Here is an 11,506-nt window from a genome sequence, read left to right on the forward strand (position 1 = left end):
GATACAAATAAATTATTGATTTCTTGATACCCAACTTCTTACCGTAAAAAAAAGAGGGAAAAAATTCATCTATCATTGAATTGAGGAAATTGTATGCAATAATTATTTTACTTATATTTCCTTCAACGATTATCCTGATACAGTATCGAACGCATTCCTTCAATAATTTTACTTTTAAATACATTCAAATTATGTTTTCTCATTTCCGAGTTTACGAATGCTCGTGCTTGGGAAACGTGTCAATTAGAAACATGGAAGGTGTGCCCCTTGACATAGGCCATTTTGATATGCGTTCGAGTTTACAGGGATTACTATCCTAGGCGCTGATCAGGCGCTGGCAAGCGCTGGTCAAACCGTCTAGCAAAGGATAAACAAGAAAGTTCCGAAGCATATAGCAGTGGATTCATAAAATATTTTATCATAAACTCGTTCCTTTTATTGAATAATTCGTTAGGAACATTTATTATTGTGTCGAGTTCGAGTGCAGATGTAACGTGATTTACGTGTATGGATTTTCACCATAAATTACCAATCGTGAAAGTGATTTCCAACGAAGTGTAGAATTTTCCTGTTACTCCGGAGTTTCTACCAAAAATGGAGAACATAATGGGTATCGGTACTTATTTAACCAGGATTTTACGTATTACGAGTTCTGTTTGTTACGTATTATACGACACGTGTCGAATTTTGTTACAGAAATCGTGAAAGTGGATGAAACTGTTCTAATCAGGGACACAACGTACGAGAATTTCATTGGTAATTATCAAAGCGTTCAGAGATTAAACAACAACTCTGACATCGATGCTTTTAATTTTCTTAGGTCCACAGGTGGAAGAAACTGTTGTAATGCCTACCGAAGAAAAAGAATCCACTGAGATGAGTGGTAAGCAATTTTACATTATGATGAATATCTGTTTCGTTCATTTTATATATTACATTGACTCACTGTGTTTCTTTAATTTATTATTATTGTTCTTTTTGTTATGCTCTTGCAGTTATTGATGGTCAAATTATACAAATTATAACTGATTTTGAGTGTGTAACGTGTCACCGTGTCTTTCAGTCAGAAGATGTAAGATTTGATTTGATTTTTAAAAGGATCGCAAGTATTTATTCTAGAAATATTGATGACAACATTAATTTGTATAGATGCTGAAGGAACATTTGGATGAGTGTAGGGAGGAAGATGATTCCAACACCTTGCAGTTGAGTTATCTTGAAAATTATGATTCGGAAGAGGAAGAGAAAGATGACAATTCAGATTACGTCAACACCTCGAATACAGAAGGTACATATCTTTTTAAGCACGTTTTACAAGAGTATATTTGAAGAGAATTATAATTTCAGATTCTAGTTCCAATAGTCAAGGAAATAATAATGATAAGCCAGTAATTAAACCTGTACCTGAAACCCAATGCCATTGCTGTGCAGAGGACTTGAGTAATGCCCACAGCGGTGGTAACTTTTCTTGTGAATACTGTGAACTATCGTTTAAAAAGAAATCCTCGTTGGAAAGACATGTTGTAGTAATTCACTGGCAAGCTGATTCTTGTACCTGCGTTGATTGCGGGCAGTCGTTCCGCGATAGGAAGGCGTTGAATAAACACCGTTATATTACTCATGCGGACAAAAAAATATACAAGTAATTAACCCGAATATCGTTATCGAAAACGCGTCAAGGAAAACTGTGATATACGTGAACAAATTTCAGGTGCGAACGCTGCGAGACTTATTTTTCACGGATGTATCATTTAAATCGTCATGTAATGCATTCCGGCTGTCACGGGAATATTATAAAAACGTTTAGTTGCCAAGTGAGTCTTTTTATACGATACTAAAATCGACCTGTAAATCAAATTTTAAGTAATCCACTGTACAGGTTTGTGAGAAAGTATTCACGCGGAAAGATAATTTACGGGATCATTTGCGGACTCACGCTGGAACTCCGCAAAGGCAGAAAAAACCGTGTAGATATTGTCCTAAGGAATTCAGTACGAATCAGCAATTATTAATTCACGAACGTGCGCATACAGGCGAACGGCCACTTCAGTGTGATTTATGTCCAAAATCATTCATGTCCTCTCTCGCATTGAAAAAGCACAGACGCATTCATACGGGCGAGAAACCATTCGAATGTAAATATGTGAGTATCAACTTTATAGTTGATGCTAATTTAATTACATCATTCTCAAAATACTAACTCTCGTGATCTTCTTACACGCAAGCGTTGCATGGAGAGAGAGAGAGGAACTTGTACAAGTTCTTCTGGATAGCGTACGCAATTCCCAACTTTTGTCCTCCGTAAAATAAAAAGTTACAAGCATGTTTATATTTGGAAACAGTTAATTAGTATTCGAATTATTTTAGTGTCAAAAGAAGTTTGCCGCTCGGGAGACTTTGAATCGTCATCAGAGAACTCACACCGGAGAGAAGCCTCACGCTTGTCAATATTGCGGCAAGTCGTTTATACAAGGTGCTCAATTGCGAGCTCACATATTTCATCACACTGGTGAGAACGGCTTCTACTGCGATGTATGCGGCAAAGCATTTAACAGAAGAGCCCGTTTAAACGTCCACAAGAAATTTGTACACGAAGGAGCAACTCCGTTCACGTGCAAAGTTTGTGAGAAGAAGTTTATAAGAAAGGAGGACCTGGTTAAACACGAGATGCTCCACACGGGAGTTAAACGTAAGGAAACTGGTTCATCCTACGATGTTCAGCGAATTTTGTTAAGAGCTGTTCCATTTCAGCGTTCAAATGCGACAAGTGCGAGAAAGCATTTTCTACAAAGTCTTCCTTGCAAGCTCATATGAATACTCATAGAAGGGAACCGCCACAATCGTGTATCGAATGTAACAAAGTTTTCATTCGGCAAGATTGTTTGATACGGCACATCAAAGCTAAACATCGTGATCTACTCGAGGACGTTATGAACGAGGTCGAGAAAAAACATTTACAGAACACGCTGCACAACATTGCCGCAACTGCATTCAATAAAATAAATAATGGAGAGTCCACGAAACTCTCTACCGACGGGTTGTTGAAATCCATCGCGGATCTCTTAAAAATATTAATTGACGATGAGACGCTACAGGTAAAAATTTATAAAACGATAATATTTCAATCATCTATCATTAAATAATATTGCAGTTCTTTGGTTGGCCTGATAATCCTATTCAAGATGTGCTGGAAGCCGTGGTTAGGAGATGCGGGAAACAAGCTCTAACTGCAGAAAGTAATTTACCATTTACAGAGAGATTGAGAGAGAATATCAGACGCTTATTTATGGTTGTCATAGAAGATAATTTCGTGAAATCTCTATTGACAAGAAATACGGTAGACGATGTTATCGTACATGTTTTGGAGCTTTCAAAGGAGAATGCAGTTAAATCATAGCCGTACAAGGAATATAAAATATTCTATTCATACATGATATATTCATACACAGTTAAATTTGATCATACAAATACACAGTTAAATTTGCACAAATATTTTATTTTAAACCAATCTATTTTTTGTATAACAAGTATTAATTGCAAACTGCAGCTATATGTATTATATTATTATCCTTACCACCACTCTTCAAGTAATTGGAAGAAAAATGCATAGATGTATAGACGACGCCAATGCCTACAACTTTTGTTTAAATCATTTTCCGCTATGCTCAATATAATTAAAAAAAAATAGTTATGCGCCGTTATAACCATTTACCAATTTTCTCGGTATTGCAAAATCGTTTTGTCAAAACGTGGGCCTAAGTTATCGTGTTCTAAGTTGCCCAACGAAATCATTGCCCAACCATTTAATTACGTCTTTCGTTTAAATCGAGCTAATTCATTATTGTTTAAACACTTTTTTACGCAATTTAAATATTGGACACGTTTCGATGGTGTCTGAATCGAAGTAGTAAACTTAATAAACTACACGTGCGCGCACTGCCGTGTGTTTACGTCTGTCTACAGTGTTTATACATGTGTCTATAATTTTAATTAACAATGATTGCATTAGACGATACAGCAACTAAACGATTATCAAAAAGAGCACAAGGTCCGTATGAAATATCAATAATTTACATGAAATAACAATCAGTAAAGCACTTGATGTGTTGATGTAACCTCCTTCGTAAAACTGTTAAATATCATTGTATTAATTAACACTTGCGTATTAATTACAGTGAAATCACAACACAATAATGACAAAGATCCATCGATTTTGAACGAATTAGAAAATAAAAACAAGAAAAGAACGAAGCTTAGAAGGATGCACTTGGAAAATGAATCTGAGGACGATGGTGATCACAAAAGTGCAACTGGAGGCAATCCTGGATGGGCAGATGTTATGCAAAGGATTCTACATACTAAGAAACCGAAACGTAAAAAGAGTATAGTCTTGTCGAAAGCGAAGAAATTGGTTGATGTAAAGAAAAAGGTAGAGGAAGAAAGTTTACCATTTGAAATCGAGAAGGCGGAGGAAGAAGTGAAAACAGAAGACGAGCAAGAGGAAACAAAAGACGACGTTGAAAAATTGCCGGCACAGTTGAAACAGAGGCGAAACGAGAAGAGTTTAGGCATTAGGGTGAAACCAAGTATAACGGATAGAGAACGCGAAAGAACGTTACAGAAAATTGCTACGAGGTAATTGAATTGTAAAAGGAGTAGAGGATACAAGTTTGTTATTTGATATGATTGATTATTCGTTATTGTAGAGGTGTGGTGCAGTTATTTAATGCAGTTAAAGAACAGCAAGGAGAAATCAATAAGAAACTTAAAGAAGCTGGTCCGTTAGAAAGGAAACGTGAACAAGTGTTGAAGAGTATTGATAAGTCTTCGTTCTTGGATGTTCTTATGGGAGGAAGCAAAAGCATTTCTGTAGATAACGCTGTGAAAGACGAACAAGAAAATAGAAACTCTGAAAACAAGGTAGCTACATTGCTTATGTAAAACTTATCATTCATAATAAAGTGCCATAATGATGGAGAATATGTTTTAATAGAAGGACAAGGGAATTTGGAATGTGTTGAGGGAAGATTTTGTTATGGGAACAAAACTGAAGGATTGGGATCGTAAGGATCAAGATGAGGATGATTCTTCAGCACCCGAGGAGATGGACAGCGACGACTGAATTACAAAAGATATGAAATGTATGGTAAATGATCATTTCTTTTTAAGAATCAGTTTCTTATTAAATACTTTATTTTATTAATAACTTATATTTAACATCTTTCATCTACGCAACAACAGTAATAATGTGTACAATGTATAATTTTCCTCATATGTTTATAATGCATACATAATTCTAGCTAAAATTAATCTTCATTACATCTTAGTTCACATATGTAGATATGGCTTGATCGTGCGACGTCGTACGACACCATACGCTTGTTTAACCGAGCCATAATTAATAAGTTTAAACTCGATTCGTAGGACATTATCTGTACATAAGAACCGACGTGTCCAACAATTCCTCTATATACACCTTATTCGTTACAAATATAAATTATAAGCCTCTTGTGTCTAAACTTGCGTTGTCAGAAATATGTTACGTTACTATATGAAAATAATCTAGAAAGCAAATTGTACATTAAGTAGTGTGTAGGATAAATCACCAATGACATGTAAAAAATATTAACGTCGGCTATCTTCTTAACATTTACTGAACCTAGTGTGTTAGATAAACCCTTGGACGGACTGAACCAACTTTACCTCACCCCGTTTTCTTTTTATTATTGTGCCACAATTAAATCGATCGTGTTTCTTACGTGTAGAAAATTATAGTTAAATCGTTTGTACACGTGTTCATAGGCTTCCTCATGTATCGTCGTCGTCGTTATTTCGCGGACAAATAAATTGTAGACTTACTAAACTATCGAGAACCAATGGAAGAAACATTGAATTTTTGCCTTGAATCGAAACATATTAATTGTCCTCAACAAATATCAACCTTGGTCAGATGGCTTACTGTCGTGCCGTTATACTCGACTCTCCCGTATGTCCGCCAGCGCTCCGAAATTCCTCGTCTCTTCGTCGGAGTAGGCGGCCTCAGGTTCCAATCCTTGTCTACCGACAGCCTCTTCAGTGCTCTGATCTCTGATGTAGAATCCTGCCGAAGAGCCCGATTGGTCGTCATGATTTGCTTGATCCCCTTGTTCACTCTCCGGCAGCATGTTCCTCGCGATGGATTGATCCTCTTGACTCGCTTGTGCTCCAGACCTATCATTCTCATTGGCAATATACCAATTCTGCGAATTATCACGATCCTCGGCTCGCGATAACTGAACAAAGAAAACTCCGGCCTCCTGATTATCCCTCTGCGAGTTCTCTACATTATTTCTACTTTCTTGACTAGTTCTCGACATGCTTCGAACGAGATTCATAGTGTTCATCAACTCGTTCGTCACGCTTCTAGATATTTGGTCAATGTTACTTAAAGATATCCTTTCGTTGTTTCGAGTGTTATCGGGCACGCAATAGTGTCCATTATCTATAGGATCGTTCTGTCGTTGGACTTCGTTGACGATGTGAAACGAGGTTTCATCCTGGTACAACCTGAGAGCCTCAAAGTTCGCATTGCTAAATACTCGTGGTACCATTTCTCGACTTAACCGATACAATTCCAATTCGTTATCTACGTAGTAACTATCGAGAGGGTTGCTAATGATCGATGGGTTCCTTGAGACCGTTCTTCGTGGAAAGCTTTGACTGAAATTAGTTATCGTCGCGTACGGGTACGGTATCGTGTTCATGGGATTACCTATTATGTGCGGGCAACCGTCCAGGCTCTGCATTTCAATCTCCTCTTTGCCATCGTGACAAAAGCCGTGCATATCTACTTCGTGAGGAAGATTAAACCTGGCAACAAAATACAAATTACCGTGTGTGCCATCGTTACCACAAGAAATGTTACCTGTGCAATAAGATATCGGAATAGGATGGCGGCATATCCGAGTCTTCCTTTCCATAAATACTTTCATAAGTCGGAGGAGGAAAGCATCCAATGGATCCTAAGCTGTCCTTGCTCGGTGTTTCGGCGTCCATCTCCAATATACTGCCTTGGCTATTTTGTAATTGCCGATTTATGCGCAGCAGGCTCCGCGAGCAATGTCTTTGCGCACGCAGAACGCTGTCTCCTAGCTCCACCAAATCCAATCCTGTAAATGCATTGATCAATTTACTGTTTTCTTCGTCCATCGGATCCTTCGAGTTCTCACCGGTTGGATCTGTTTGGAACTGCGTGAAGATTGTACCATCCACAACAAGCATTCTGCCGTGCGGTAGGAGAATGATCGTAGGCGTTGCTACCATCGCTGGATCATTTGTACTGAGCCGTGAATCGGGTTCTGGATCCTCGAGGCGACAGCAACAGTGTCTTCGGCACAGAGATCTGCAGAACGGCGCGCCCCAACAACAGTAGGCGAAGATGAAGCAGAGTACTGCGAGCATGACTAAAAGCGCGGCTACACCCTGGCCTTGTTGAGCCGCCGCGAGTGTCGGCCCGCCGGCTACGCCGACACCGACGCCGACGCCGAATCCCAATCCGCTGCTGCTACTCATTTCTCCTACAACAATACGTTTTAACAATTATCATCTGTGAGATCGATGAGATCGATTTGGATTATTTTCGTAGAATTTGTTTCCGTGTTTCTTATACTTTCTTGTGTGAATGTTCACGTCTCTCAGGCGTTGATGGAACGAGTGGACATTGTCTACGTCTTTTCTTCAACGCAATAAATGTATTTCAATCCGCAATGCAGACCAAATAGCGACCGTAACATAGCCATTCTGGCAGTACTCCAATCTTGTGCGATAAATTTTGGTGTAAGCAAAATTTTATCGCCGCTTGTCGAACGCCTTTATATTGTTTCGAAACGTATCACTAACGCCGCATAGATCTTTATCGTACGTTACGTCTCTCGCTAAAAGTTTTCTAATGAATTCTCCGTTTTTAGATACAGTTTACGAGCCGGTTATCACGCGAGGGAAAATTTCGAACGCCGGCCGCTCTCTCTTATGCTGACGGAATAAATTTCGTTATGACTAGGAGGGAAGTAAGGCAAGGTGAAAGTGAGAAGCGTGCGGTAATCCTGACCTATTCCCAGTAGGTCATTTTAATATTCCTGAATTCATAGACACGCATTCCGGTAAAAAGAGTTTGTACATTACGTAACTTTCACACGAAGAATTCATCCATCAATCGCAACGAGACCGACGACATTTCGCAAATTTTTTCACTAAATATCTAACATTCATTTTGTGTATATCCGACGGGCATGTATTTGTTCGTGAAGAGTGCAGATTTTCATATAAAATAATGCAGTACCTTGGGTAGTAATGTTGTAAAGCCAAGCCGTCCCCGTTGTCGTCGCAGACTCCGCAATCTTGCGCGTTCCGTACACCATGAAACTGATTTCGTCTCAAACTTGACAGAAAAGTACACTCGTCTTCTCAGGAACGATGTTCGAACGCTGAACGATCGGGTTTACAAACGTTACGCGCAACGCATCGTGCAATATACGAAGTTCTTGACAAATACCGGGCTGAGAAACTATAGCACGTTTACTAGTTAATCGTCGGTACGATGACACGCGGTGTCATTCCCCTTGATTTTTCTTTCACAAGATCAGTTTGACGAGTTCTTCGTCAATGACAAATCATACGGCGGCGGCGGAGTCTTAACGATCCTCGCGAGGAACTCGCAGGAGGATCTCTTCAAGAAGGCATCGAGCGTAAAGTCGAACAACGTACACTGTCATCGTGGAGATACTCTTGACCCATTTTAATATCTCCCCACTTAATATCAACCTGCTGCTTTTCGTTTCTCAATCAGGAGCCTCCTCGTCCGAACACGGTACATCACTTTTCTTTCACAAGTTCAATATTTCTTCATACCATCGAAAACAAATTTCATTCCGATCTCCGGACGACGAGCGCGATCGACTGTTGGTTTATTATACCGCTAATACAGGGATTTTAATACACATTTCCGTCGTATATCTCGATTCCCTCATTTACTATTCCCGGTTCGCGAATTCCGATCGTTTTCTATTTCGATCAGCTGTGCATCGGCGGATATCTCATTTATATTTTTATGGAATTAACATTTGGCTAGACACGTTGGATTCTCTTTAATTACTTGTCAAATGTTTATTTAGTTCGCGTTTTGAAAATCAACGTGTTCCGTCGCAACGGCTTAAAATCGAATCTTTCACGTCCCTCTCGACGTCCGACTTTGACGTCATTGACTGCAGATGAAGGCGCGCCATATTATTTACCGTTGCATCGAGAATTCGCATAATAACACATCAAATTATTCATCGCGATCTTCAGACGTAATATTTCAACGTACGTCACTGTCATTCTTCTAAATTAGTCTTTATTCGACCATCGACACGAAATTAATCAATTTTCAAGTTTCAAACAGGTAATCATAGATTTAAACAATCATCCGTTTATTAACGGCTATCGTTCGAGACGTAACTCGCAGGTGGTATCATCTTAAATAAACAATCGCGTACACAGATCCGATAACATATGTCGAGTTCCACTTTTAATTTGCGTGTCGCCACAAATTTCTATTATTGATTTACATACAGCAACTCGCAGTATAACGTCCGACGTGTTTCCGAATGTTCGTTTGGTAACGATCGAAGTAAAATAGAATGCGACGATTCATTCGTTGTACGTTCGTTAATATGTATATGGGTTAGTTATACGAGGCCACTGTGTCGAACCACCCTCCAACTTCCCCGTTATACTTGTGGGGTGCTCCTCGAGACACTGGCTACAGCGATTCGTCGCTGTTCTGCTGTTCTCGTGGCGCTTGCTCGTTTGCCTTCCTACCCCTCGTAGTAACCCCTTCTTTAAATATACCAGCGCGTTGGTGACAAACCCGTTTCAATCGTGGACATGACAGAACAGATCGAGTGTTCAATATATTTTTATTAACAGTAAAAGATAGAATACACATGCTTCGGAGGAGCATCTATTTCTCTTTCACGTGCCGATAGAAAAAAAGTGGAACTGTCTCATTCGTTTTCTCTCTCTCAATAGCCAGGTCTCAAGTCGCCCATTTGGGCTTTCGGTCTGTTTCGATAAATTTTTCCGTGAATCGATCGAGTTTATTTTCTATAGATAGGTGTATTACGACAATTTCACAGAGTTATATGTAAATTTATTATTTACAATTTACAACAACAGACAAACATTACTCTGGTAAAATATTCAGAAGCCATTTCTTGAAGGTTTCTATACCAGCTCTGCTTAACTCATGATCTACATTGGGCAATGGTATAAATTCAACGTTCACTCCAAGATCTTTCACATCATTAGAAGAGTCCTCACCCCATTGAAATGGGACTAGTGTGTCACTGGTACCATGGAACTGGAGAAGAGGTGGTACTCTCCTTCCTTGATTTTCTTTCAAACTCTGAATAAAAAAACAACATTAAACGCATTGAACATTACTGAGAATCTAAAAAAGATACGTACCTGATACACTAATGTATTTTTATTAAGGAAACTAGACATGGCACAGCATCCTCCTAAGGTTAATCTAAATCTGTATGATAAATACATTGACAGTGCCCCTCCCATTGAAAAACCAGCTACTACAATTCTATTATCTGGAATCCCTTTGGAAGTTTCATTATCAATCAATTCTACTATAGTTTTACACATTGGGTCTATTGACTCTATGTCCTCCGGCACTTCCCTAGATAAACCCTTGCGATCAAACCAAACATGACTAGGCTGAAGCAATAATTACTTTCCTAAATTCAGATTCAACTTGCTTAATGTGTTAATTTGAATACTGACACAGTACCATTCCATTATTGAGGGTATAGGGCTGATAGGGTGCAGTGGGATAAATAATTTTTGTATGTGGGAACCTCAATTCTTCTCTGTTGAGGCTATCAATCCATTTCTTTATATCACTCCCTGTAGACCCTGAGGTAAGAGAAGATAGAACTGCCCTAGTTGTTAACAATTAAAAATTAATGTAAAATCATGTGTGTACCTGAACCATGAAAAAAAAATAAGCTGGCGGTATGGGTTCCAGTAGCATTGACGATATCAACCTTTGGTAGCTTAGCCATCACTAATGAATAATTACGATAAGATAGTCGCAAGCCCGAAATCGTACTAATTGCTGGTTATCGTTCACTTTTTGTACAACATCAAAGAGGAAATTTCTTTTCTGTCAGCATTTATTGGATATTCTTATCAATTCTTATCTGTTATCGTGCAAATCAAGGCGTCCAACGTTTCGATATTACAGTTCCTAAACGAACCGATCTTGAAGGTAGTTCTCACCATTTCAATCACCGACCCGCGACATTTTCTGTTTAATTAATTCTATTGACTTGAAGATTGTAAATGAAAGGAAATTTATCTCAATCCAAAGCGAAAAATGTACAGTAGCATCATGTGGTCCTCGAAATCGACGGTTAAATAATTTGCCCTGTATATTTACAAATATTTAAATATCCTGTAGAAGTTTCAAACAAAT

The 11,506-nt window shown here is 38.8% G+C and overlaps 4 protein-coding genes across 6 annotated transcripts; 2 read left to right on the forward strand and 2 right to left on the reverse strand.

Annotated features, from left to right (window-relative positions):
* Positions 1 to 232: 232 nt before the first annotated feature.
* On the forward strand, positions 233 to 3,484 carry LOC108626717 (zinc finger protein 2 homolog). Of its 3 annotated transcripts, none has more exons than XM_018027540.2 (11): positions 233 to 616; positions 697 to 756; positions 821 to 883; positions 996 to 1,072; positions 1,150 to 1,288; positions 1,348 to 1,642; positions 1,712 to 1,814; positions 1,880 to 2,143; positions 2,368 to 2,689; positions 2,752 to 3,095; positions 3,152 to 3,484. In XM_018027540.2, the coding sequence occupies exons 1-11, from the start codon at positions 595 to 597 to the stop codon at positions 3,395 to 3,397; spliced, it is 1,935 nt and encodes a 644-aa protein (XP_017883029.1). In that variant the 5' UTR covers positions 233 to 594; the 3' UTR covers positions 3,398 to 3,484. The 3 variants fall into 3 exon arrangements, with proteins under 3 accessions (XP_017883029.1, XP_017883032.1, XP_017883030.1); XM_018027543.2 differs by having other exon boundaries at positions 234 to 610; XM_018027541.2 differs by lacking the exons at positions 233 to 616; positions 996 to 1,072 and having other exon boundaries at positions 728 to 756.
* Positions 3,485 to 3,545: 61 nt separating this feature from the next.
* LOC108626719 (RRP15-like protein) lies at positions 3,546 to 5,707 on the forward strand. Its single transcript, XM_018027545.2, has 4 exons — positions 3,546 to 4,048; positions 4,176 to 4,635; positions 4,707 to 4,920; positions 4,994 to 5,707. Exons 1-4 carry the CDS (start codon positions 3,997 to 3,999, stop codon positions 5,120 to 5,122), a joined length of 855 nt encoding a protein of 284 aa, XP_017883034.1. The 5' UTR covers positions 3,546 to 3,996; the 3' UTR covers positions 5,123 to 5,707.
* On the reverse strand, positions 5,176 to 9,814 carry LOC108626718 (uncharacterized). Its single transcript, XM_018027544.2, has 4 exons — positions 8,318 to 9,814; positions 7,209 to 7,556; positions 6,905 to 7,148; positions 5,176 to 6,849 (listed from the first exon to the last, which is right to left on the reverse strand). The coding sequence occupies exons 1-4, from the start codon at positions 8,394 to 8,396 to the stop codon at positions 5,970 to 5,972; spliced, it is 1,551 nt and encodes a 516-aa protein (XP_017883033.1). The 5' UTR covers positions 8,397 to 9,814; the 3' UTR covers positions 5,176 to 5,969.
* Positions 9,815 to 10,146: 332 nt separating this feature from the next.
* On the reverse strand, positions 10,147 to 11,464 carry LOC108626747 (lysophospholipase-like protein 1). The gene is made up of 4 exons (XM_018027595.2): positions 11,015 to 11,464; positions 10,820 to 10,944; positions 10,486 to 10,746; positions 10,147 to 10,423 (listed from the first exon to the last, which is right to left on the reverse strand). Exons 1-4 carry the CDS (start codon positions 11,091 to 11,093, stop codon positions 10,202 to 10,204), a joined length of 687 nt encoding a protein of 228 aa, XP_017883084.1. The 5' UTR covers positions 11,094 to 11,464; the 3' UTR covers positions 10,147 to 10,201.
* Between the last annotated feature and the right edge of the window lie 42 nt (positions 11,465 to 11,506).

This window comes from Ceratina calcarata, unplaced genomic scaffold (assembly GCF_001652005.2).
Source record: "Ceratina calcarata isolate Rehan_Ccalc_2016 unplaced genomic scaffold, ASM165200v1 scaffold428.2, whole genome shotgun sequence".
NCBI lineage: Eukaryota > Metazoa > Arthropoda > Insecta > Hymenoptera > Apidae > Ceratina > Ceratina calcarata.

What these genes read in the sequence shown, in the direction of transcription:
- LOC108626747 (XM_018027595.2), bottom strand. Translation starts at nt 11,093, where the DNA reads ATGGCTAAGCTACCAAAGGTTGATATCGTCAATGCTACTGGAACCCAT. An exon ending in ATACCCTCAATAATGGAATG is followed by an intron (nt 10,747 to 10,819) that starts GTACTGTGTCAG and finishes TTATTGCTTCAG; the next exon opens with CCTAGTCATGTTTGGTTTGA. An exon ending in AAAATACATTAGTGTATCAG is followed by an intron (nt 10,424 to 10,485) that starts GTACGTATCTTT and finishes TTTTTTATTCAG; the next exon opens with AGTTTGAAAGAAAATCAAGG.
- LOC108626719 (XM_018027545.2), top strand. Translation starts at nt 3,997, where the DNA reads ATGATTGCATTAGACGATACAGCAACTAAACGATTATCAAAAAGAGCA. An exon ending in ATTATCAAAAAGAGCACAAG is followed by an intron (nt 4,049 to 4,175) that starts GTCCGTATGAAA and finishes TATTAATTACAG; the next exon opens with TGAAATCACAACACAATAAT. An exon ending in ATAGAAACTCTGAAAACAAG is followed by an intron (nt 4,921 to 4,993) that starts GTAGCTACATTG and finishes ATGTTTTAATAG; the next exon opens with AAGGACAAGGGAATTTGGAA.
- LOC108626717 (XM_018027540.2), top strand. Translation starts at nt 595, where the DNA reads ATGGAGAACATAATGGGTATCG. An exon ending in GTGTCTTTCAGTCAGAAGAT is followed by an intron (nt 1,073 to 1,149) that starts GTAAGATTTGAT and finishes TAATTTGTATAG; the next exon opens with ATGCTGAAGGAACATTTGGA. An exon ending in AACCATTCGAATGTAAATAT is followed by an intron (nt 2,144 to 2,367) that starts GTGAGTATCAAC and finishes GAATTATTTTAG; the next exon opens with TGTCAAAAGAAGTTTGCCGC.
- LOC108626718 (XM_018027544.2), bottom strand. Translation starts at nt 8,396, where the DNA reads ATGGTGTACGGAACGCGCAAGATTGCGGAGTCTGCGACGACAACGGGG. An exon ending in GTTCCAAACAGATCCAACCG is followed by an intron (nt 7,149 to 7,208) that starts GTGAGAACTCGA and finishes ATGCATTTACAG; the next exon opens with GATTGGATTTGGTGGAGCTA. An exon ending in TCCGATATCTTATTGCACAG is followed by an intron (nt 6,850 to 6,904) that starts GTAACATTTCTT and finishes TTTTGTTGCCAG; the next exon opens with GTTTAATCTTCCTCACGAAG.